The 27,041-nt window shown below is 41.6% G+C and overlaps 2 protein-coding genes across 4 annotated transcripts in view; one reads left to right on the forward strand and one right to left on the reverse strand.

The window, feature by feature from the left end:
• jmjd7 (jumonji domain containing 7) overlaps positions 1–27,041 on the reverse strand; it is a 59,984-nt gene that overhangs the window by 545 nt on the left and 32,398 nt on the right. Inside the window, exons 1-8 of one of the 3 annotated variants that reach the window (XM_083545005.1) lie at positions 9,835–9,941; positions 9,139–9,787; positions 8,366–8,519; positions 1,022–1,275; positions 767–823; positions 593–688; positions 376–452; positions 1–160 (exon numbers count right to left, since the gene is read on the reverse strand). In XM_083545005.1, coding sequence (XP_083401131.1) covers positions 1–160; positions 376–452; positions 593–688; positions 767–823; positions 1,022–1,275; positions 8,366–8,519; positions 9,139–9,187 — 847 coding nt within the window. In that variant the 5' untranslated portion in view covers positions 9,188–9,787; positions 9,835–9,941. Of the gene's footprint in view, positions 161–375; positions 453–592; positions 689–766; positions 824–1,021; positions 1,276–8,365; positions 8,520–9,138; positions 9,942–21,789; positions 21,965–27,041 lie in introns of those variants that run through there. The other 2 variants (XM_083545006.1, XM_083545004.1) reach the window with 2 other exon arrangements.
• The window catches only part of LOC310727994 (TATA box-binding protein-like 2), a 39,901-nt gene continuing 27,353 nt past the window's right edge, over positions 14,494–27,041 (forward strand). Inside the window, exons 1-4 of the mRNA XM_083545007.1 lie at positions 14,494–16,309; positions 16,397–16,758; positions 25,821–25,908; positions 26,129–26,220. Coding sequence (XP_083401133.1) covers positions 16,262–16,309; positions 16,397–16,758; positions 25,821–25,908; positions 26,129–26,220 — 590 coding nt within the window. The 5' untranslated portion in view covers positions 14,494–16,261. The remainder of the gene's footprint in view (positions 16,310–16,396; positions 16,759–25,820; positions 25,909–26,128; positions 26,221–27,041) is intronic.

Raw genomic sequence — 27,041 nt, forward strand, 5'->3', positions numbered from 1 at the left:
CTGCTATGCATCCATGAGACTGGCGGACATGGTGGAACCAGAGTGAGGGGAGGTAAAGCATCTCTCCTGCTTTTACAGTACAGCACAGGGGCCGGGCCTGTTTGTAGTAGGGAAAGCGTTCCAAGTCGGGATTTAGAGGATCCAAGGGAATCCAAGGCACCTGAAGCAAGACCATAACAAATTCCTCAAACAGACTGTTCACTCTAGAAGATTTAGTCCAACACTGGTTTGGTGATTTAAACATCAGCAAAGATCAAGAGCAATTGCATAATACATTTTAGTTTGACCAACTAATATAAAGTTTTTCAAGTAAAATACACTTTACTCCATTTTATTTAATGAAAGTTTAAAAAAGTGAAAAAATGAATTACTGACTTTTTCTGAATTCTCTTCATCCACTATTTCAAAGTGGCCATCTTGCATCTGCTTGTATGTAGCAGGCTGGTACAGTTCTACACAAAGTCACAATTCAAACACACATAATATTGTTTCATTTTAGGGGTGAGATAAAAAAAATAATACTACCAGGACACAAAGCTATCGTCTAATCCTTTTTTTTAGGGCAACAATAATAATGAAAATGTTGCCTTGCCATATGGTATAAAGGGTCGATCGGTGGGAGGGAGTAGAATAAACGTCTTCTCTCCAGAGATGACACAGTAAAGGTTCTCATAGTGGTCTTTGTGCACTGCAAGATAAAAGATTTAAATCCCAATTCTGAAATTAAATCCGAACTTTAAGTTGGAAATTTACTAATTGTACCCACTAGATGTGACTGCATGCTTTTCTCCCAACCAGAAATTCACAGCATCTGGCCTTTTTCCTAAAAAACATAAAATGTATAAAATGTGTAACATTAAATGGATTCATTGGATTGGATGGATGGAAGCAAAATCCATGAATGTTAAACACAATCTACTTTTATTTCACGATTTTTATAAGTGTCTGTCAATCAAACTGTAGACATTTTAGCTTTCATCCAACAAAATATTCTGTTGGATCACAAGTATCTGTTACGCACCCAGCGCCTCGCTCATCCAGGGGATATGAGTCTGAACGTCTCCTGTAAGCTCTGGCAGCTCCTCGGTCAGATTTGAGCACTGTTTCTGGACATAAAACACACCACTGCTCTTTTCTCTGCCCTCTATAATGTCCAGCAGGTCTGAGAAAGTCATCTGGCGCTCTTCTGGCATCACAAAGCGATCTCCATTAACGGCGTCTGCATAACCGTTTGGTGTAACAGCAACACTGATGATCTTTGAGCCAACAACCTGCCTGAATATAAATACAATAGCACTTCCAAAATGAATGTTGCAGGAAACAGAACCTGACTGTTATGATAAGAGGAGTTACATCAATGCCAGATGATTATCTAAAGTGTGCTTTAGCTCTATCTTGAATATACTCTCTTCTGGTAAGGTAGGATTCTAACTTTGTATATATATTTAACTCAGTTAATCCTAGAGTGTTAGTCTGTGATTATTAGTTTGGTCAAGTGATTAATCAAGGGTAGTTTCAGTCTTACTTGAGGTGTGAATTGTGGGCAGGGCTTACTCGCTTATATTGACGGTGTAACCAGCTCAATCTTCAGTGTGCTTTAGCTCTATCTTGAATCTACTCTCTTCTGGTAAAGTAGGATTTTAACTTTGTATATCTATTTAACTCAGTTGATTCTAGAGTGTTGGTCTGTGCTTATCAGTTTGGTCAGGTGATTAATCAAGGGTAGTTTCGGTCTTACTTGAGGTGTGAATTGTGGGCAGGGCTTACTCGCTTATATTGAAGGTGCTCCGCTACAGACTATGTTGTAAGTAGACCCCCTTAAGCCAGTAACGCTTAGTGTTTATTTAGAAATTCTTATTTGTACTTTTTCTTTTTAAAACACATTGATTTCAAATTGGGAGATCAGTCATGTGACTCAAACCCATCTCTGTAGTAATCTCTTACAGACACAGACGTTCCCATCCACAGAACAGATGTCACATTGCCAGTAACCTCATCTACCCTCCCCTGTTGTCTAAATCTCAAACAGTGGTGGTAAGTGGGCTCTGGAATTGCCAGTCTGCTGTAAGGAAAGCTGACTTTATCACAGGCTTGGCTTCCCACTACACCTTCGATTTTCTGGCACTTACTGAGACCTGGATATCCCCACAGAACACTGCTACACCAGCTGCTTTGTCTTCTGCCTATGCTTTCTCTCACTCACCAAGAGAAACCGGTAGAGGTGGTGGTACAGGTCTACTTTTATCACGGAGATGGTGTTTCACACCTCTCCCATTGTCTCATCTAACCATGTCTTCTTTTGTATTTCATGCAGTTTCAGTTACCTCTCCAATCAACCTTTTCATCATTGTCATCTACCGCCCTCCTGGTAACCTAGGAGACTTCCTAAAAGAGATGGACACACTTCTCAGTACTTTCCCCTCTGACAGCATCTGACAAACTTCAGTCATCTTGCATCTTGCCTTCTCTGAATACCTTCTCCTTGACATTTAACAGCTGCCCTCCAACACACAAGGGAGGAAATGTCCTGGACCTGGTTTTCACCCACCCTACTCCAGCTACAGACATGACTGCCACTCCACTTCCAATCTCTGATCATCACCTGGTTTCCTTTTTAATCACTCTTCCTATTCAACCTAAAAATTATTTACATGTCTCTCTTATCCATCCTAACCTTCACTCTATCTCTCCCTCCTCTGTAGCTTCCTGTACTCTTTCATCTCTTCCTGACCCAGACTCCTTTTCCTCTCTACCCTAAGACGTTGCTACGGACTCCTTCCTCTCATCTCTTTCCTCAACCATGGACCTCCTTTGCCCCTTGACTACAAAACCCAAGAAGACTTCTTGTCCCACACCGTGGCTGTCAGAAGTTTTGCGCAACAATCAACGAGAACTCAGATTAGCAGAGAGGAAGTGGAAAAAAATCACAACTCGATGTAGACCTCGCATCTTACCGCACAAAACCTGACCAAATCTTCTTTGGAGGTGACTTCTGCCAAAACTGCCTTCTACAAAGGAAAGCTTGAGGCCTCTGCACAAGATCCTCGTAAGCTTCACAACATCATCTCTTCACTACTGAACCCCCCTGCTGCACCTGCTCCATCCTCCCTGACTGTTAATGACTTTGCCTCCTTCTATGATGAGAAGATTAAGAAAATCTGCCAGACCTTCACTTCCTTCCCAACAATGACTACACAACACAGCCGACAATCCAAGTCAAGTCAAGAGGCTTTTATTGTCATTTATACTATACACAGTGGTACACAGTACCCTGGTGCTACACTAAACAACAACAAACAAAACAACATAGAGCTACAACACAAGTTACATAAAGTGCATCGAGTGCAACCTAGTGCAAACAGTGCAGACAGACAGTGCAGACAGACGACACAAGAAAGACACAAAACCCTATATAGCGCCGAAAACTGTAAAAACTATACAAACTAAAAAACTATATCCCAGAAGTGAGTATAAACAGAACAATGTAGTGCAAAAAATACAGCAGCAGTCGAAGGTGCAAAAAACAGCATGTAAACAGTATAATACAATAATAATGATAAATGTGCAAAAAACAGCAGTTGAGAGTGTAGTACAGTTGAGAATAATAAATAATAAATAAATGAATGGTGGTGGAATGGATTGAGATGAGTGACAAGTGTGTGTTAAGTCCAGAAAATTTTTTTTTTTTTTACAGTTCGTTACACACATTTGAGTGCGTGTGTGTGTGTGTGTGTGAGAGTTCCGTTTCATTTCTGTGTATTAAGTAGCCTAATGGCTTGTGAAAAGAAACTGTTGCATAGTCTAGTTGTGGCGGCCCGAATGCTTCGGAACCGTTTTCCTGATGGTAGGAGTGTAAAAAGTGTGTGTGAGGGGTGTGTGTGATCGTCCACAATGCTGTGTGCTTTGCGGATGCAGCGTGTATTGTAAATGTCCATGATAGAGGGGAGAGAGATTCCGATGATCTTCTCAGCTGTCCTCACTATACTCTGTAGGGTCTTGCGATCCGAGACGGTGCAGTTCCCAAACCAGGCAGTGATGCAGCTGCTCAAGATGCTCTCAATGGTCCCTCTGTAGAACATGGACAGGATGGGGGGAGGGAGGTGGGTTTTTCTTAGCCTTCTCAGAAAGTAGAGACGCTGCTGGGCTTTCTTGGTGATGGAGCTGGTGTTAAGTGACCAGGTGAGGTTGTCTGCCAGATGTCCACTACGTCTCTGTCAAGCTTCTCAACCTTATCAGAAAACGAGATACTGCAAGTCGTCCAATCTTGCAATCCCACCACCTGTCCTCTGGATCCAATCCCTTCAACTATGCTTCAGACCATCACACTTGATCTCCTGCCCTTCATCTCCACAATTATCAATGGGTCATTAACATCTGGCTATGTACCAACTACCTTCAAGCAAGCAAGGGTCATTCCCATCTTGAAAGAAACCTGCTCTGGATCCTCCTTTCTTTCTAAATCTCTGGAACGCACTGTTTTTAACCAACTGTCTGTTTATCTCTCACAGAACAACCTCCATGATCCTAACCAGTCTGGGTTCAAATCGGCACATTCCACAGAGACGGCCCTTTTAGCTGTTTCTGAGAAACTGCATGCTGCTCGGTCAGCCAAGCTCCCATCTGTACTTCTCTTCCTGGACCTTTCAGCAGCATTTGACACAGTCAACCACAAGACACTTTTGTCAACCCTCAAGAGCCTCAGTATCTGCGGAACAGCATGGGTATGGTTTGCTTCCTACCTGGAAGGTCGCTCATACCAGGTAACATGGAGGGTATTCACATCTGCCCTGTGCAGACTCACCACTGGTATCCCACAAGGCTCGGTACTTGGTCCCCTCCTTTTCTCCCTCTATACCCACTCCATTGGTGAAGTCATATCCTCACATATGACTTTTTTTTATCACTGCTATGCAGATGACACTCCACTAATCTTTTCTCTCCCGCCATCAGATACCACAGCTTCCGCTCGGATATCAGCATGCTTGACAGACATATCTTCATGGATGATTGCTCATCAACTAAAACTCAACCCCAGCAAAACAGAACTGCTGGTCATCCCAGGTGATTCATCTCCAGGTCAAGAGCTCCAAATAACACTTCACGACTCTCTGCTTTCTCCTTCAGCCACTGCTTGTAACGTTGCGGTAACTATGGACAATGAACTGTCCTTCTTCCCACATGTCGCTAATGTTGCTCATTCTTGTCGATTTCTTCTTTATAACATCCGAAGCATTCGAGCATTTCTGTCCATACAGGCTGCCCAGGTGCTTGTTCAGTCTCTTGTCATTTCAAGACTTGACTACTGCAACTCTCTGCTGGCAGGTCTTCCCATGAATGCTATTCAAACGGAGATACGAGCAAACTCGCTCGCAAAATTTGACCCTGTTTTACGAGCAAATTTCGAAGAGCAAACCCACGCTACCGGTTCCCCGTTTTCGGCGGAGGGTCGCATCAGTTGCCTAGTTGATGACGTATCACTCAGTTGCTCTCATTGTTCAGTGCAGCAAAAACGTAACTGTGGCAGGGGGGGGCGTGGCCGAGCGGCGGTTTGTGAATGGAGGGCGGGTCCGGGAGCAGATAGGCAGGGGATTGCCTCACCTGAACTTAATGTGACCTAATGATTGTTTTCTCTTTTCAAGTGATCGGAGGGTGCATTTAAGGAGGAGTGTGTGTGTGTGTGTGTGTGTGTGTGTGTGTGTGTGTGTGTGTGTGTGTGTGTGTGTGTGTGTGTGCGCGCCAGAGACATCAAGTCAAGTTTATTTGTATAGCGCTTTTCACAACAGACATTGTCTCAAAGCAGCTTTACACAAATCAACAGTTAAGGTGAATGGTGTGAATTTGTCCCTGATGAGCAGCCGTGGCGACTGTGGCAAGGAAAATCTCCCTTAGATGTTATGAGGAAGAAACCTTGAGAGGAACCAGACTCAAAAGGGGAACCCATCCTCATTTGGGTGCTGCGTGGGGCACTAAGTAGACCGACACAAAAAAAACCAAATAAAAGTGGCCCCCGTATTCATACGCTCTCCCACAGTAACTTTTTTTAGTTTTATATTTTTATTTCACTAGATATCTTGAAAAATGTCTCCCAAGAAAATCAGTGATGGTGCTGTGAAAACGAAAGTAAATAGAATTACCATGGAAACCGAGGAGTTTACGGGCGTGGTGCGCGTCTCACACTCGCAATCAACCACTATCACATGAGTAAATTATGTTTATATTACGGTAATTTGCGGTGTATTTGTTTTTAAAAATAGGCTACAAATACTTTTTAAGTGCGGAAATAAGCGATCGAATGACATCTCGGAACGGATTAAATCACTTTTACATTCATTCCTATGGGGAAAATTAGTTTGAACATACGAGCAAATAGACACACGAGCAATTTTAAAGAACGAATTATGCTCGTACAACAGGGTTCCACTGTAACACCTTCTCTTAGAATGAGAGGTAAGTACACTTCAAGGCTCCTCTCTGTTCTGGCACCGAGGTGGTGGAATGAACTTTCCCTAGATGTCCGTACATTAGAGTCCCTGACTGTCTTCAAGCGACGACTGAAGACCTACCTCTTCCTGAAATACTTAAATTAGCACTTTCCATGTTTGTAGAATTCAAGGGTTATATTTACAGTAGGTACGGAAAGTATTCAGACCCCCTTAAATTTTTCACTCTTTTTTATTTTGCAGCCATTTGCTAAAATCATTTAAGTTCATTTCTTTTCCTCATGAATGTACACATAGCACCCTATATTGACAGAAAAACACAGAATTGTTGACACTGTTGCAGATTTAATAAAAAAGAAAATCTGAAATATCACATGGTCCTAAGTATTCAGACCCTTTGCTCAGTATTTAGTAGAAGCCCCCTTTTGATCTAATACAGCCATGAGTCTTTTTGGGAAAGATGCAACAAGTCTTTCACACCTGGATTCAGGGATCCTCTGCCATTCCTCCTTGCAGGTCCTCTCCAGTTCTGTCAGGTTGGACGGTAAACGTTGGTGGACAGCTATTTTTAGGTCTCTCCAGAGATGCTCAATTGGGTTTAAGTCATTGCTCTGGCTGGGCCATTCAAGAACAGTCACAGAGTTGTTGTGAAGCCACTCCATCGTTATTTTAGCTGTGTGCTTAGGGTCATTGTCTTGTTGGAAGGTAAACCTTCAGCCCAGTCTGAGGTCCAAAGCACTCTGGAGAAGGTTTTCGTCCAGGATATCCCTGTGCTTGGCCGCATTCATCTTTCCCTTGATTGCAACCAGTCGTCCTGTCCCTGCAGCTGAAAAACACCCCCACAGCATGATGCTGCCACCACCATGCTTCATTGTTGAGACTGTACTGGACAGGTGATGAGCATTGCCTGGTTTTCTCCACACATACCGCTTAGAATTAAGGCCAAAAAGTTCTATTTTGGTCTCATTAGACCAGAGAATCTTATTTCTCACCATCTTGGAGAACTCCATGCGGGTTTTCATGTGTCCTGCACTGAGGAGAGGCTTCCGTCGGGCCACTCTGCTATAAAGCCCCACTGGTGAAGGGCTGCAGTGATGGTTGACTTTCTACAACTTTCTCCCATCTCCCGACTGCATCTCTGGAGCTCAGCCACAGTGATCTTTGGGTTCTTCTTTACCTCTCTCACCAAGGCTCTTCTCCCCCGATAGCTCAGTTTGGCCGGTCGGCCAGCTCTAGGAATGGTTCTGGTCGTCCCAAACGTCTTCCATTTGAGGATTATGGAGGCCACTGTGCTCTTAGGAACCTTAAGTGCAGCAAAAATTTTTTTGGAACCTTGGCCAGATCTGTGCCTTGCCACAATTCTGTCTCTGAGCTCTTCAGGCAATTCCTTTGACCTTAATGATTCTCATTTGCTCTGACATGCATTGTGATCTGTAAGGTCTAATATAAACAGGTGTGTGGCTTTCCTAATCAAGTCCAATCAGTATAATCAAAAATTTCTGGACTCAAATGAAGGTGTAGAACCATCTCAAGGATGATCAGAAGAAATGGAGAGCACCTGAGTTAAATATATGAGTGTCACAGCAAAGGGTCTGAATACTTAGGACCATGTGATATTTCAGTTTTTCTTTTTTAATAAATCTGCAAAAAGGTCAACAATTCTGTGTTTTTCTGTCAATATGGGGAGCTGTGTGTACATTCATGAGGAAAAGAAATGAACCTAAATGATTTTAGCAAATGGCTGCAATATAACAAAAAGTGAAAAATTTAAGGGGGTCTGAATACTTTCCGTACCCACTGTATATTAAGTTTGTAATCTTGTGTACCAGTGTAGATTTATTCATTACTAGAGACTCAAAGCACTTTTGTACGTCGCTCTGAAAAAGGGCGTCTGCTAAATGCCGTAAATGTAAATGTTATCTGACCTGAGATAGGTTGGGCTCCATTTAGACAAAGCCGGCCAGTCATTGAAAGCATTGCGGATAATACAGGGCTTATTAGTGCCGATCCAGTCTCGATAGAACTGTAAAGGGGAGAGCGGTCCATCCAGATATGGTACTGACTCATTCAAGTAAAGCTCTGGAAGACATGATAAAGTATAAGACACAATAATCTGAACCATTGATGGGGAAAAAAGTAGGGATGCACCGAATATTCGGCCACCGAAAATCTTCAGCCGAAAATGGCCCAAAGGTGCATTTTCGGTTTTCGGCCGAAAGACTTTGATCACCGAAAAAACACAGCCGAAACAGTTTTTTGTGATGAGGCAAACAGAAACCGCGGCCTGCACGTGTATGTCTAAAACAACATGTCTGCGGTGTGGACGTATTTCAGTATATCTGAGAAAGACCCACGATTTGGTTTGCGGTTTCGGCCAAGAATTTTCATTTCGGTGCATCCCTAGAAAAAGCATCTCCAGTTTATTTCTATTTTTTTATTTATTTATTTATTTATTGTCACTTGCACGATCAATAATTAAAAAAAGATCAAGAAATCTATGCAAAATAATTCTTACAGTTAAAATCATTTTAAACAACCAAATGATCAATCACATGATTTAATGAATGACATCAGATATACAGTGTACTGCCATTAGGAGATATAAAATTGAACAGATAATTGAGGCAAATGGTTACAGGACACAATGTGAACATGCTTTAAGCTGTTGTCAATTTATGATTTTACATTATACACTCACCTCGAGCTTCTTCTGGGAAGTCTCTTAAACAATTTCTTACTTCTTCCATAGCCTTAATTCATATCATGCTGCCCAAAGCTAACATCAAATATTACCGTCAAAGCAGACAACTCATAATAAACAGAACCATGCACAGGCAAAAAAATAATAGGAACTCACTGTAACAACCATAATAATATTTTTATTAATGCCTTTCTACTGTTACATGCACAATACATATGCAATGATCTTATCACCGTCCGTGATAGGAGCTTCTTCTAGTTCAGTTTGTAATGGCAAATTAGACTTTTGTTCTCGTTACCGCCACCTAGTGGACATAATTGTGTTTTGCATTAGGGATGAATGGTACCACCTATTCGTTTATTTATTTATTTATTTTTTTCGATTCAACAGCAAGTAATACTAATAAAGTATCAACCAGATATCTCAGGTCTCTGTTGTTAATTCCAAACCGTCATTCTGGGACTATTAATATAAGCTTGAGCCAATGCAATAAATTTTTTTGCACTATATTTATACTTTTTTATGCCATTAAGTTTGTTGTTGCGTTGAGTTTGTTGAGATCTGTGTGTTGTGGTGGACAGTGGGCTAAATTTTCCATTATTTCAGTTACCTTGAAGGATTCAAACTGAACCGGTCCAGTCAAGACCTGCCTGGAACTACTTTAGCTGTGCATTAACTAAAAAATAATTACACTTCTTAGACCTTCTGTCAACCAAACTTAACAAAGTATCGCTCAGCGATGCGGTATAAACTTTGTTAAACAACAAGAAGTTTTTAAACCCTTTAGATTTAGTCATATATTATTTGGCGCATTAGCCACAAAACCTCCTCTGTGTGAGCTGTTATTATAAAAAAAAAGAATGTATTCGTTTTGCGCATTGATATTTGTTTGTTATATTACAGCAGAAACTACTTTGTTATTTAGAAATAATGAAGATTTTATGACGAATCAGATTAGAGCAGGGGTGTCAAACTCAGGGCCAAATCTGGCCCGCACATACACCGCTAATACCACAAATCCCAGAATGCTTTGTTAGTGCACGTCAGTCGAGACCGCTAAAAAACTTCAGGTTACTTACGTAACCCCGGTTCTCTGATAACAGGAGTGAGGTATCTCACTATGGGAATCGCCTCGGGCGTGACCAATTCTGGAAGCATCAATCACACCACGTCTGTCGGCTGACAGACCAATCACGACAGTGATGCTGGAGTCCCGCCTCCCTATAGACACCGCTGCTGGCGGTCCCTGCCTCATTCTCACATATCTCTTCTCCGTGCACTGCAAGAAGGAAGGTGTGGTGAGATACCTCACTCCTGTTATCAGAGAACCGGGGTTACGTAAGTAACCTAAAGTTCTCTTTCAAACATTCGTTTGGTATCTCACTATGGGATATAGACAACTCCCGTATTGCAGATATGCTGTCCAAAGCAGGTGTCAACCAACTCAGTGATGTGATAAAAAGAGATAATCCCTCTCACCGAAGAGAGTGGAAACGTGAGAGAAAAGACAAACATCCGATCCACGATGTTTCCATCATCCGTTGTCATTCCCTTTCATATACACGTATACATGTCCAAATAGGTATCTATATATTTATATATACACACACACACACACACACACACACATATATATTACACACTCAGGACGGAATGAGCCAGCGAAGGCTCCGTGACATCCAGCCTATAAAAACGGACAAAGGTGTGCGGCGAAGCCCAGCATGCTGCCGCACAAATGTCCTGAATCAAAACACCCTTAAAAAGCGCCAACGAAGTGGCCAAGCCTCGGGTACTATGAGCCCTCAGTCCTTCCGGAGGGTTAAGACCCACGCTATTATAATTTATTATAATAGCCTCCACGAGCCAATGGGACAGGCGCTGCCGGGAAACAGGACTTCCCTCACGGGAATCAGCCCAAGAAACAAACAGCTGATTACTCCGTCTCAATCCCTTCGTCCTGTCAACATAGTGACCTAACGCACGGACAGGACACAGAGAGTAAAGTCGCTCCTCCTCCGCTGAAAAAGGAGGGGGATGAAAAGCAATTAAATCTACCTGTCTACAGGCGAAGGCTCACCCTTAGGGATAAATGCCGGATTAGTCTTGAGAGTCACACGTGAGAAATCCAAACCAAACGGCATACAGGAGTTATGAACTGACAAAGCATAAGTTTCACTAACCCACTTCGCGGTAGAAAGAGCCAACAACAAAGCAACCTTCAGCGACAGGTGCTTTAAGTCAATACTCTCTACCGGCTCAAAAGAAGGCTGAGAGTGCGCGCTCAGGAAGACAAACAGATCCCATGGCGGAACCAGCGGCTTTGAGAACGTGCTCAGGCGCCGCACCCCCTTCATAAACCTGCACACGAGCGGGTGATGACCGATAGTATTACCGTCAATCCCTACGTGGCATGCAGAAACAGCGGCGAGATAAACCTTAACGGTTGAAAACGCCCTGCCCTTATCCAAAAGTTCTTGCAAAAGGCACAACACATCTGCCACAGAACAGTGAAAAATGATGATATGTCTCTGAGCACACCATAGTTCAAACACCCTCCATTTCCTATCATATACAGAGCGCGTCGAAGCTGCTCTCGCATTCTGAATCGTCTCAATCACCCTAGGAGGCAAACCAGCGACGCTGAGATTCATCCTCTCACGGGCCAGGCCCAGTCTGGTGCCGGGTGAAAAATCTCTCAGCGCGCTTGCGAGAGGAGATCCCTGTGCAATGGGGCGCAAAAGAGGCCAGGGTCGATCGTGCAGGAGTTGGAATATCTCCATCAGCCACACTCTCCCTGGCCAGTTTGGAGCGATTAGTATAACAGAGTGACCTCCTTCTCTTACTATTTTTAGAGTCGGCACGATCAAACTTAGTGGAGGGAATGCGTAAAGCAGAACGTTTGGCCACGGGTGGGCTAACGCGTCCACACCCATAGGTGCACCGTTTCTCGCCAGAGAAAAGAACAGAGGGCAATGAGTGTTTTCGTGCGAGGCGAAAAGAGCTACGGCGGCCCGGCCGAATCTCTCCCATAACAGGTTCACCACCTGAGGATGGAGAGACCACTCCCCGTACAGGGGATTTCCCCTGGACAAGAGATCCGCCCCCGCATTCAACACTCCCGGCACATGAGTCGCTCGCAGCGACAGGAAATGCTCCATGCCCCACACCATGAGATCTCGCGCTAGACGGTAAAGTCGAGGAGAGCGCGTTCCGCCCTGGCGATTTATGTACGCCACCGCCGTTGTGTTGTCTTATCTGTCCAATACGTGGTGACTCCAAAGAAACTGCACGAAATGTTTCAAAGCTAGAAACACCGTTAACATCTCCAGAAAGTTTATGTGCATGCCCCAAAGCGAAACGGGCCATTTCCCTTTCGCCATCCTGCTTTCGCACACCGCACCCCAACCTGTGAGCGACGCATCCGTCGTCACTACTTTTCTCAGGAAAACAGCCCCCGACTCGTGAAAATCGCAATTTCTCCAGTGATGGAGAGTGCGTAAGCACAGTGACGTCACCATCACCTTGCGATTGAGGTGGCGCTTCGGACATAAGCGCTGCACCGTAACCCAGCACTGAAATTCTCATTCGCAACAGTCCCAACGGTTTGACAGACGGTATGACATCTGTGCCCTCGGCCCACTGCTCATCGAACATAGCGTTTGAAACGCTCCCCAACGCTTTTTCGCTGGAGGGGGAGGACAAGACTCCTGAGATGAGTTGAGGGGTGCTACAGAAACTCAGAGAGTGCTGCCACCTCTATTTTGACCCAAAATCAGACCACAGGTTAGGTTGCCCGCCTTTTCTTCCCTCCCTGAGGGTCCGCTGGGCGATGCCTAGCAGCTGCCGCTGCAAAAGAGGTCCTGTTCCTGGGCTAGGGCTATTTCTGGCAAGTCTTCCCGTGCATTGACTGCTGGGGTGGGGGTTGCCTAGGGGCCCTGAAACCAGGCTGTCTCTCTCTGGACGCAGGGGCGAAATATGAACGTGTGGGTTTGGGAGGGCGAGCAGGAGGCTTTCTTGGAAGGCATGCCTCAAACGCTTCACCATCTTTTTTGCGGAGGTCGCATTGCTGGCGCATGTTCCCCACTGCAGCCCCGAAAAGGGCTTTCGGCTCTATCGGGGCATCAAGGAACTCCACCTTCTCCCTCTCCGATAAGCCCGTCAACCCCAACCACAGGGCTCTTTCGCCCACCTCAGCGAGGCCCATGCTGCGGCCGCAGCTCTGGACCGCTCCTCTAGAAGAACGTAGGTTGAGATCCGCAATGACGCAGATTTCCTCCCACAAGGTTGAATCTGGTGACCCAGCTCCGCCTGGTAAGCTGTGAGCCTTTCTGTACGTCCTGGCAGAGAAGGGGAGGAGAAGGATAGAGCAGCTCGTCGATTTGGTTGGAGGTGGAGGAACCACCGACAGCTCCACCGGGGGGGTTTGTACATCCCCAAAGCCTCCATATCATGCACCTCCAGTCTAGAGAAAACCTTAACGGGCACTCTATGCGAGAAGGGTTTGTTCCAAAAGCGACGCATTTCTGTGACACGCCGGTACAGCAGGAATCAGTTGCTTAACTGGGGAAGTGCGTGATGGCAGCCTTTTCCCATCATATAAATCCCTCTCAGCATTGTGATGCACCTGCTAAGATGGCCATTCGATGGAGAGTTTTTTGGCTGCTCTCCTACACACCTCGATGAGGTCCAGCTCACCTGGCATGGGGGAAGGGCCCGTAGCACTTTCAGGCCTGGAGAGAAGATCAGGAGGGAGGATAGCATCCTCCTCGTCGTCCTCCAAATGTTCCTCCAAAAAATGAGCGACCTCATCATCTTCCTCTTCCTCATCTTTGTTCTCCAGTAGAAAGTCTGATTCGAAGAGTGAAGGAAGGACAGGAGAAACCTCGTCCATCAACTCTCCCCAGCTGCACTGTGCTTGTGAAGCAGCCTCGTCCCTCTCTGCGGGCAGCTGAGAGAGACATGAGTCCCCTTTATTCGCGGCCGCGACTTGCAGGCGGTGCTCCCGAACCCTTGACGGGAAAAGAGCGCAGTGCGGGCAGCACTCGGGGTTAGCGAGCACGGTTTGAGCGTGCCGAACTTCTAAGCACACGATGCACAGGGGATGAGAGTCTTTTGCTGAGATCGTAGACCCGCATGCACACGGTCGGGATTGAACTGTCGTGCACCCGGATGAACTCGCAGTCGCCATAACGAAGGTGCAATCACTGGAAAAAAGGAAACAACGAGATCACCACGACGTGCTTCTCAAAACGGGTCCCGAACGATATTTTACTCCTTGCTCGACGCGATGTGAAAAGAGAGAAAGAAAATACGGGAAGAAACGGCAGAAGGGAATATCCGCTTTGACAGTGGATATTCTCCTCAAGAAGCAGCCACGCTCGGAGACGTACCTTAACGGCCTGTCTGTGAACAGTTAAGTGACCGCCCCCAGACGATCTGCTGAGGATAGCTTCCTAAAAGGATCTTCACGGGGAAGAGAGCGAGAATGAGGCAGGAACCGCCAGCAGCGGTGTATATAGGGAGGCGGGACTCCCGCATCACTGTCATGATTGGTCTGTCAGCCGACAGACATGGTGTGATTGATGCTTCCAGGATTGGTCACGCCCGAGGCGATTCCCATAGTGAGATACCGAACGAATGTTTGAAAGAGAACTCCGCGCTGAAAAACTCTGCATACTCAGCGCTGAATTTACCCGGCGATTTACCGATTTTGAATCCCAGAAATGCAGATTTGAACTGCTCAGTAATCCGTTTGTGGCTGACGTGGAAAGCGCACCAACCAACCTCCAAATGGAGCCAATTGAATACAGTGTAGAGACACACTCAAGTCAAAGTACGACTCTGTGTGTGCTGAACAGTTTCCATGTTTCCTCCCCGACACACTGCTCCAACTCCATGCCCAAGCTGCTCAAACGCTCTCTATGTTCACCAGTATATATCTGTGTGAGAAACTGTTCTCTTGAATGAAGATGAACAAAACACCACTCAGGAGTCTCACTGATGAACATCTTCACTCCATCCTGAGGATTTCCTCAGCTCAGAGACTAACTCCAGACATGATGCACTTGTATCTAAGAAGAGATGCAGGAATCTGTCTTCAACCAATCAGAGTAAATCAGAGTGTAAAAACTGAGCTCGAATGAATGTTGTCTTTATGCACTTTTTCTACTCTAAGGCATGAACTGTTAATGGTTGAATGATTGCTTTTTTGAATTGAAGGATTTTATTATTATTTTTGGTTGTTTTGTTGTTGCCCTGTGACAAAAGGAATTAGAAAGTCTAGAAAGAGAGAGAGAGCGAGAGAGAGAGACATAATAAGAAACGAAAACCACTGATGTGTGTTTTATGTCAAATAAAATTTCTCATGTGTTTATAATATTAAACTTTGGTTGTTCCAGATTTAATGTTTATGCAAAACTAAAGTTTGTTTCCATATGAAAAGGTTCAACATTACAGATCTGGAGAGACAGAAAACATGCACAATTGCAGTCAATTTTTCAATAATTATTGAGTTTGGCCCGCAACTTCGTCCCAGTTGAAAATTTTGGCCCACTGTGAATTTGAGTTTGACACCCCTGGATTACAGCATTAACCTGTGCACGAAATATTGTTTTGAAAGCAAACAGAAGTGTTTCTGGTCTGTTACAATTGAACGCTTTTAGTTTATTGCAATAGAAATGTCAATTCATAAGTCTTTTCTGTCTTTTCCTGCTGATCAAAATGGTTATTATTGCTGGTGAAGTGATAAACAGTTGTGTTGTGCGAGGTGACCCTGTCCGGGATACACGTGGGGACATGAATAACTTTAATAATAATGATTAGCCGATCACTTCCGGTCAGGCACAAAAGACTTTTAAAGAAAGATTTCAGTTATAATAAATAAAACGTCTCTCTCTTCTGGACGGAGAAAAATTGTGAGGAACCAACCGGTTATTTTTATTTTTTTTACTCCAGATGATTCACTAAGCGTTTGGTTGTCGCATTAAATTTATTAGTCAAAATAAAGTTATCAACTTAAAAACAATCCAGCTTTGTTTGAGATAGTTTCCAATTTGAACAGCGCGGCTATCTGCTTCACTTTTTTGGGTTCAATCACAATCCCTAATGGGTCTGGAGAGAAATGGATGAAGATGCATTGCTTGAGACCTACTTTGACCAGTCAATTGCTGTATGTTAAGCTCTTGTGGTGCATAAAGAAATGGTTTGCATCTTCTTGAAAAAATACATACTCTAAATAGTTACCCACTTTTACCAGGGTTCTTCTGAGTACATGTTTGGAGGGGATTTGGAAGGCCCACCACAGCTTCAGGATTCCTCTTTCCTCTCCTCTTCCATCTCCAACCAACAGAAAGATGAGGATGATGATCTGGACCTGAGCTTTCTACCTAATGCGCTAAACGTTCAGGATGAAGGGGGTGAGAACACAGGAGTGGGTCTTACAGAGGCCAGTGGTGTTTATCTGGACTGTTTAACTGCAAGACCTCCTGAAGCAGACACTGAGGTTAATATGAGGCAGCCTGCAGCCTCCCCCTTCTGCTTCCTCTCCATGATCCCCATGACACCCATGACCCCAGTGGCTCCTGTGGCAGAAAGTTCAGGAATTATCCCACAATTACAGTAAGATATTTTTTGGAATAACAGATATCTGTTCAACAGTTTTAAAACTATGAAATGATGCTTCTACTTCACTGCAACAAAGATATTGCATTGTTGTAGTACTTGTGGTAATGCTGTATTTGTCTTTTACCTTAAAAAATAAATGCAGTGATATTTAATACTCACTTCAGGTACATACCAAGAACAGAACAGAACAGTAAATATATGTTAAGGTGCACAGCTTTGCTACATGCACTTCTGCATGTAAAATGACAGCAAATTTGATATCACATCAGTTTATCAGTTTTATAGTATGTCAATTCCCCAGTCTTTATATTAAAGTCTACAGTACATGAGGACAAAATGATTACTGGTCAAGAGAGGAAAAAAATTGTTTGTGTCCCTTTGCTGTTGTTGCTCACTCCAAAAATTCTAGAAAATTAATTAATATTCAGGTCTGTTGGGTCAGAATTGGAAAGAATACATCAAAAGTCTACACAATAATTATATATATATTTTTTATATATTTTTAATCTGATGTTCAGAACTCAAATAATATCCCAAAGACGGCAGGTTATTTAGGTCCCTCAGTCATAAATACCTTCCAGGTCCCCTGGTGGTCTAGTGGTTAAGATGCAGTGCTCCCACCGCTGCGACCCGGGTTCGATTCCCGGTCAGGGAACCATCCCCAGCCACTCTTAGTGCCGGTCCCAAGCCCGGATAAATTGGGGAGGGTTGCGTTAGGAAGGGCATCCAGCGTAAAACATGTGCCAAATCAAACGTGCGGAGGATCCGCTGTGGCGACCCCTAACGGGAGAAGCCGAAAAGAAAGTTAGTCCTTCCAAACCCCATACTTCTATATTCAATAGTATATCAGTACACCTTTGTTATCCTTGGTATTAAGTCATCCTCTTACTGTGCATTAACACTATATTATCTGTGATGTACCTGTAAATTATGACTGAATTTAAATTTGATTTAGAGTTATGAAGTTAATTGGTCAACGAAGCACAATCCATTTTACAAAATGTTCTTCCATAATTCGCTTGTAGTAGCTTTTTCCACCAGAGTAAGTAAAATTTCAAGATCTTACATTCAGCAGCTTTAAATATGGAGGAATGTTCTATATTTGGCTGTAAAAAAAAAGCAAATGGCTTGTGGTCTGTAAGGGTAAACAGGAGAATACAGGGTGTGCTTTGCACTGGTATAGGACAGCAATGCATTTTTTTTGTTGTTGCATTTTTCTAACTGTATTTTTAACTTTGTCATGTTTCTGACGTCTAGTTTTCTGGGATTTGAACATGTATCAGTAGGCTGTGTGCAATCTCCTCTGTTTTGACTGTTAACTGGGTTATTTTACTTAATTTTTAATAGAATAAGATTAGTTTTCAAGGGGAACCCACTGCTAGATTTTGTTCACATATTAATCTGTATTTGGTTGTGTACAGGAATATAGTGTCCACAGTAAACCTGGCATGTCCAATAAACCTGAAAGCCATTCCCCTTAAAGCTCGAAATGCTGAGTACAATCCAAAGGTATGTCTGATTAAAATTTGTGACAGAGGGGCTACATGTCATTAGATTTCTTTTGTAGTGCCTTCAGCTTTTATTCCTTGATGAATCTGAGATTAAAGAAAGGAAAAAACGTGTTTCATTGGCAAGAATATTTTGCAATAGCAAAATGTAAATGTAATAAACACATTAAAGACGCCGCCTTCAGTATTGCCAGCTCTTCCAATCATGCTCTTCTATAGCGCTTTGCTGCTGTAATTATGCGGATCCCTGAACCCAGGACCACTGCCCTTATCTTCAGCTTAGGAAAACTGGTCTGCACTGGCGCAAAGAGGTTAGCAAGTTTTATCTTTAAAATCATGTATATTAAATGCAGTAATTGGCTGTGTGACATTATGGTGCAGTGTAGTTAGTTGTTTATGGTGAGCCTGATACTGAATGCTCTGTTTCAATGCACTATTTGTTGTTTGATTAAGGTTTATCTTCTTTCCCACCAGTGAGGAGCAGTCTCGCCTTGCTGCAAGGAAGTATGCCCGGGCGATACAGAAGCTTGGCTTCCCAGCCAAATTTCTTGACTTCAAGATCCAGTACATGGTCGGCAGTTGTGATGTGTGTTTCCCCATACGGTTGGTTCTGACTCACCAACAGTTCAGCAGGTTTGTCCAAATAACTGGTCATGTTTTAAATCTTAATGCAATTTCATTTTTGTATGGTAACTATGATATGTTATTGTTCAAGCTATGAACCTGAATTGTTTCCTGGTTTGATCTACCGAATGGCGAAGCCACAGATTGTCCAAGATATTTGAGTCTGGAAAGGTTGTTCTTACAGGTACAGTGTGGTCCTCTATTTATAATCATGTTTAGCTTTGATCATTCTATTTATCCTTTAAATAAAATTGTAGAGCACATTTCCCAAATAGACCTCAACATTTCATTGCAAAAGCATCAATCAAAAAGTTTTTTGTTTGTTTGTTTTCTCTTTGTAGATCTAGGTGCAAAAGATCGCTCTGAAATATATGAAGCTTTTGAGAATATCTACCCAAATCTGAAAGGATTCAGGAAACAGTGAAAGACGAGCACTTCTACTTTTTATTGAGTTCTGATGTCAATATATAAGGTGACTGTTTAGAAATCTAATTTTATTGAAAGTGATTCTTTAGGTTTTAGCTTGAAACAAACCTTTGTTAATGGATATTTAATTTGCAAACATTGTGCATGCTATTTAGATGTGTTTCTGTCACTGTGATTACTATTTGAGTGGTGAGAGGTAAATGTTTTGTTAATATATTTTTCTACATAGTAAACTGAACTCTAAAGGTCTGATTTTCTAAGAACTGGTTCTGATTTTCATACTGGAAAAATGTTACAATAATTCATGTTGTTTCAGAGCCTCTGCGCATGTCGTGTTTGTTCGTCTAATGTTGCCTTGTTTTTCACAGCTTGTTCTCTAGGCCCACCAACGCCCAGTTCTATGAAAGAATGCTCCTTTAGCATTTTCTCCCAAGTTAGCAATATGAAAACAGTTTTTCTTTTTCATGCATCACTTAAAAAAATCCCAAAACAATAAATTTTTGCTAGATTTACTAATCGTGGTCATGCCACGTGGTCTAATTGAGACATTTTAACACACTTGAAAACTTGATGATAGTTCTACACAATATGGCACAAAATGATAACAATCAGATTAAAATTTGAGCCGCAGCATAACCGTTTCACAAAGTTGGAAATTATAATTCTATAAATGCACAAGTTTATATTGAGATTTTGGACACTTTTCTTATTCCATCAATTGAAAGGATGTTTGGTGATGGTAGCATCATTTTTCAGGATGATAATGCATCGTGCCATAGGGCAAAATCTGTGAAAACATTCCTTCAGGAAAGACATATAATGTCAATGGCATGGCCTGCAAATAGTCCGGACCTCAATCAAATTGAAAATCTGTGGTGGAAATTAAAGAAAATGGTCCAGGACAAGGCTCCAACCTGCAAGGCTGATCTGGCAACTGCAATAAGACAAAGCTGGAGACAGATTGATGAAGTATACTGTTTGTCATTATTTAAATCCATGCCTCAGAGAATTCAAGCTGTTATAATAGCCAGAGGTGGTGCAACAAAGTACTAGTAGTGTTTTTATTTGGTGATTTTTATATCATTTTCCTCAGATTTGTGTGATTCCATATTTTTTTCCTCTGTTTGATCTGTAAAAACAGTTGTAATTGACTATAGTTCTTTATTTGTTTTTTTAAGTGTTTTATACAGCCAGAAGTTTGGATTGTTGAGTGAAAATTGTTTTGTGGCATATATGTGCTTGTTTTTTTTCTACAGTGTAGAAAAAAAAAAACAAGCACATATATGCCACAAAACAATTTTCACTTAACAATCCACACATCTACACAATTAAACATTTGAATGAACATCTTCTGAGAGGGGTGATTCCATACTTTTTGCCAGGAGTTGTATAATCCCTTGAGTGGAACCAGGAGGCCCAAACCTGTTGGCATAACTGCACACTTGTTTTTCATGGAAAATATAAGAAAGGCAAGACCAATAAATTTATTTGCTATCCACTGAAATAAATTAAGGATTGAGAGTAAAAAGTTAATATGAGGCAATCATTTAAATATAGATGTGTTAAACAACTTAGAACATGGCACCTCACATGGGGATACCCAGGGCTCAAAGAAAGAGTAGCCAGTCAAAGCTTTTAATTGGATAATCAAGGTAACAGGGTAATTAAAAAATGCCAGTCACATGCTCCAATAATTGTAATCATTTAAAAATAGGGTTTAAATGCTCTAAAACGTAAATGTGATGTAAAGAAAGCTAAAATTCATCTTTTGAACTTTAAAACAATTTTTTTTGTTGTTCCAATTTGCCTGCTCTCCAGTCCATATTCTCTGCTGTGTTTCATATTGTGACTTTATTGTTTACATTCTCTATTCTGTGAGAGTCCCGGCCAGGTTTTGAGCGGGGTCGCGGCTAAACTTGTGCGCACGCGCGCTGACTGCAGGGCTAGGGGAGAAGCGCAGCAGCTCCTGGAGTTGAGTTGTTGTGTTGCTGTGACGTGTTGCGTTGAGTAACACTAGTAGACCAACTAGTGTTTTGTGTAGTTCTGTTGAGGCAGCCATAAGTTTGCCTCAACAACGTCTTTAGCTGAGAATAAATCGAAGACGACGTGAACCGCGCTTTCACATCACGATAGTACGGCACTGCAGATATGGTACTAACTCATTCAAGTAAAGCTCTGGAAGACACGATAAAATATAAGACACAAACATAATCTGAACCGTTGATGAAAAAAAAAAAATCTCTGTTTATTTCTATTTATTGTCACATGCACGATCAATAATTACAGTTAACATCGTTTTGAACAACCAAATGATCAATCACATGATTTAATGTATGACATCAGATATACAGTGTACTGCCATTAGGAGATATAAAATTGAACAGATAATTGAGGCAAATGGTTACAGGACACAATCTGAAAATTCTTTAAGCTGTTGTTAATTCATGTTTTAACATTACACACTCACCTCGAGCTTCTTCTGGGAAGTCTCTCAAACAATTTCTTACTTCTTCCATAGCCTTAATTCATATCATGCTGCCCAAAGCTAATATCAAATATTATCGTCAAAGCAGACAACTCATAATAAACAGAACCATGCACAGGCTAAAAAATAATAGAAACTCACTGTAATAACCATAATACTATTTTTATTAATGCCTTTTTACTGTTACATGCACAATACATGTGCAATGATCTTATCACCGTCCATGATAGGAGCTTCTTCTAGTTCAGTTTGTAATAGCAAATTAGACTTTTGTTCTCGTTACCGCCACCTAGTGGACATAATTGTGTTTTACATGGTACCACCTATTCGTTTATTTATGTATTTATTTATTTTTCGATTCAATAGCAAGTAATACTAATAAAATATCAACCAGATATCTCAGGTCTCTGTTGCTAATTCCAAACCGCCATTCTGGGACTATTAATATAAGCTTGAGCCAATGCAATTCATTTTTTGCATTATATTTATATTTTTTATGCCATTGAGTTTGTTGTTGCGTTGACTTTGTTGAGATCTGTGTGTTGTGGTGGACAGTGGGCTAAATTTTCCTTTATTTCAGTTACTTTGAAGGATTCAATCTTAACCGGTCCAGTCAAACCCTGCCTGGAACTACTTTAGCTGTGCATTAACTAAAAAATAATTACAGTTCTTAGACCTTCTGTCAACCAAACTCAACAAATTATTGCTCAGCGATGCGGTATAAACTTTGTTAATCAACAAGAAGTTTTTAAACCCTTTAGATTTAGTCATATATTATTTGGTGCATCAGCCACAAAAACCTCCTCTGTGTGAGCTGTTATTATAGAAAACAATAATGTATTCGTTATGCGCATTGATATTTGTTTGTTATATTACAGCCGAAACTACTTTGTTATATGGAAAATTGAAGATTTTATGACGGATCAGATTAGAGCAGGGGTGTCAAACTCAGGCCCGGAGTAATTATTTTTGGCCCGCGAGATCATATCAAGTGTGTATTAGAGCTGGCCCGCCAGTGTATAGCGCATACACCGCTAATACTACAAATTCCAGAATGCTTTGTTAGTGCGCGGGCGCGTCAGTCGAGACCGCTGAAAAACTCCGCGCTGAAACACTCCGGCTACTCAGCGCTTAATTTACCCGGCGATTTACCGATTTTGAATCCCAGAAATGCAGATTTGAACTGCTCAGTAATCCGTTTGTGGTTGACGTGGAAATCGCACCAACCAACCTCCAGATGGAGCCTATTAAATACAGTGTAGAGACACGCTCAATTCAAAGTACGACTCTGTGTGTGCTGAACAGTTTCCATGTTTCCTCCCCGACACACTGCTCCAACTCCATGCCCAAGCTGCTCAAACGCTCTCTATGTTCACCAGTATATATCTGTGTGAGAAACGGTTCTCTTGAATGAAGATGAACAAAACACCACTCAGGAGTCTCACTGATGAACATCTTCACTCCATCCTGAGGATTTCCTCAGCTCAGAGACTAACTCCAGACATGATGCACTTGTATCTAAGAAGAGATGCAGGAATCTGTCTTCAACCAATCAGAGTAAATCAGAGTGTAAAAACTGGGCTCGAATGAATGTTGTCTTTGTGCACTTTTTCTACTCTAAGGCATGAACTGTTAATGGTTGAATAATTGCTTTTTTTAACTGTAGGATATTATTAATATTATTATTGGTTGTTTTGTTGTTGCCCTGTGAAAAAAGGAATTAGAAAGTCTAGAAAGAGAGCGAGAGAGAGAGAGACATAATAACAAACGAATACCACTGATGTGTGTTTTATTTCAAATTAAATTTCTCATGTGTTTATAATATTAAACTTTGGTTGTTCCAGATTTAATGTTTATGCAAAACTAAAGTTTGTTTCCATATGAAAAGGTTCAACATTACAGATCTGGAGAGACAGAAAACATGCACAATTGCAGTCAAATTTTCAATAAATATTGAGTTTGGCCCGCAACTTAGTCCCAGTTTTTTATTTTGGCCCACTGTGAATTTGAGTTTGACACCCCTGGATTAGAGCATTAACCTGTGCACGAAATATTGTTTTGAAAGCAAACAGAAGTGTTTCTGGTCTTTTACAGTTGAACGCTTTTAGTTTATTGCAATAGAAATGTAAATTCATGCGTCTTTTCTGTCTTTTCCTGCTGATCAAAACGGTTATTATTGCTGGTGAAGTGATAAACAGTTTTGTTGTGCGAGGTGACCCTGTCCGGGATACACGTGGGGACATGAATAACTTTAATAATATCTGCTTCACTTTTTTAGCTATCTGCTTCACTTTTTTGTGTTCATTCACAATCCTTAATGGGTCTGGAGAGAAATGGATGAAGATGCATTGCTTGAGACCTACTTTGACCAGTCAATTGCTGTATGTTAAGATCTAGTGGTGCATAAAGAAATGGTTTGCATCTTCTTAAAAAAAATGCATACTCTAAATGTTTGCCCACTTCCACCAGGGTTCTTCTGAGTACATGTTTAGAGGGGATTTGGAAGGCCCACCACATCTTCAGGTTCCCTCTTTCCTCTCCTCTTCCATCTCCAACCAACAGAAAGATGAGGATGATGATCTGGACCTGAGCTTTCTACCTGATAAGCTACACGTTCAGGATGAAGGGGGAGAGAACACAGGAGTGGGTCTTACAGAGGACAGTGGTGTTTATCTGGACTGTTCAACTGCAAGACCTCCTGAAGCAGACACTGAGGTTAATACAAGGCATCCTGCAGCCTCCCCCTTCTGCAACCTCCCCATGGCCCCCATGACACCCATGACCCTAGTGGCTCCTGTGGCAGAAAGTTCAGGAATCATCCCACAATTACAGTAAGATATTTTTTTGGAAAAAAAACTATGAAATGATGCTTCTACTTCACTGCAGTAAACAGTCTGAAACAAAGATATTGCATTGTTGTAGTACTTGTGGTAATGCTGTATTTGTCTTTTACCTTAAAAAAATAAATGCAGTGATATTTAATACTCACTTCAGGTACATACCAAAAACATAATAAAACAGAAAATATATGTTAAGGTGCACAGCTTTGCTACATGCACTTCTGCATGTAAAATTACAGCAGATTTGATATCACATCAGTTTATCAGTTTTATAGTTTGTCAGTTGCCCAGTCTTTATATTAAAGTCTACAGTACATGAGGACAACATGATTACTGGTCAAGAGAGGAAATAAATTGTTTGTGTCCCTTTGCTGTTGTTGCTCACTCCAAAAATTCTAGGAAATTCATTCATATTCAGGTCTGTTGGGTCCGAATTAGAAAGAATACATCAAAAGTCTACACAATAATTTTATATATATTTTTAATCTGACGTGTATAACACAAATAATATCCCAAAGGTCCTCAGTCATAAATACCTTCCAAACCCCATACTTCTATATTCAATAGTATATCAGTACACCTTTGCCATCCTTAGTATCAAGTCATCCTCTTACTGTGCATTAACACTATATTATCTGTGATGTAGCTGTAAATTATGACTGAATTTAAATTTGATTTAGAGTTATGAAATTAATTGGTCAACGAAGCACAATCCATGTTACAAAATGTTCTTCCATAATTCGCTTGTAGTAGCTTTTTCCACCAAAGTAAATAAAATTTCAAGATCTTACATTCAGCAGCTTTAAATATAGAGGAATGTTCTATATTTGGCTGTAAAAAAAAAAAAGCAAATGGCTTGTGGTCTGTAAGGGTAAACAGGAGAATACAGGGTGTGCTTTGCACTGGTATAGGACAGCAATGCATTTTTTTTTTTTTTTTTGCATTTTTCAAACTGTATTTTAAACGTTGTCATGTTTCTGACGTGCCCTTCTAGATTCCTGGTATTTGAACATGTATCAGTAGGCTGTGTGCAATCTGATCTGTTTTGACTGTTAATTGGGTTATTTTACTTAAATTAAATTTAATGTTTTTAAATTTAATTTAAATTTTACTTAAATTTAAATAGAATGCTGGATTTTGTTCACATATTAATCTGTATTTGGTTGTGTACAGGAATATAGTGTCCACAGTAAACCTGGCATGTCCTCTAAACCTGAAAGCCATTGCCCTTCAAGGTCGAAATGCTGAGTACAATCCAAAGGTATGTCTAATTTTAATTTGTGACACAGGGGCTACATGTCATTAGATTTCTTTTGTAGTGCCTTTAGCTTTCATTCCCTGATGAATCTGAGATCAAAGAGAGGAAAATAAACATGTTTCATAGGCAAGAATATTTTGCAATAGCAAAATGTAAATGTTATAAACACATTGAAGATGCCACCTTCAGTATTGACAGCTCTTCCAATCATGCTCTTCTATAGAGCTTTGCTGCTGTAATTATGCGGATCCGTGAACCCAGGACCACTGCCCTTATCTTCAGCTCAGGAAAAATGGTCTGCACTGGCGCAAAGAGGTTAGCAAGTTTTATCTTCAAAATCATGTACCGTCTTGTTAGATTTTTATCATGCCCAAAACGAAATGACTGGAGAAGTTTTCCAAACGACCTGCGAGACCCGTAATGTCTTTTCTGATCAGGGAAGAATCACACCGCACACAGAATGTGGCAAAATGTTTCTCTTCGTTTATTGCAGGTGGCAGACACGTATTTATACACACAGGATGATACAGTCCACACACACACGAACACACAAAAGGCTGACCTAAAGTGTTTTCCTGTTTAGACAAGAGGATATACCAGGGGGAGATGTGTGAGCCCAGATAAGACTCTCTGTTTACCTTACCGACTAACATCGTAAATATCCTATAGACACTGAACGGACAAGGAATGTGTGTGAAACAGTTTTAACACTAATACGTATTTTTCGGACTATAAGCTGCTACTTTTTTCCCACATTTTGAACCCCATGGCTTAAACAACGAAGCGGCTTATTTATGAATTTTTCCTGGATTTTTCCCAGTTTTACAAACTTCAAGGCAAAAAACTGAACCCCATAACATTAGACCAATGACATTTCCGAACGGAAATGAAAAAACGCAACTCACCTGTGTTCTGAGCTGTTTTTTTTTAAACGCACGGCGATGCCAAAAGATAAACTCCCGAGAGAAATAGTTTTGAAAGGAAGGAAGGAAGACCGTGAACAATGACTTTCTTGGTAGGTTACTGTTTAGATACAAGCCGTTGTAACGCGTTGAGTCTGGGTCAAGGGAGCGCTCACTAACTCCAGTTGCAACAGAAATCATATAAGCACAGACAGGTTTCCAAAACTCGTGCTT

This window comes from Silurus aristotelis (assembly GCF_946808225.1).
Source record: "Silurus aristotelis genome assembly, chromosome: 6".
NCBI lineage: Eukaryota > Metazoa > Chordata > Actinopteri > Siluriformes > Siluridae > Silurus > Silurus aristotelis.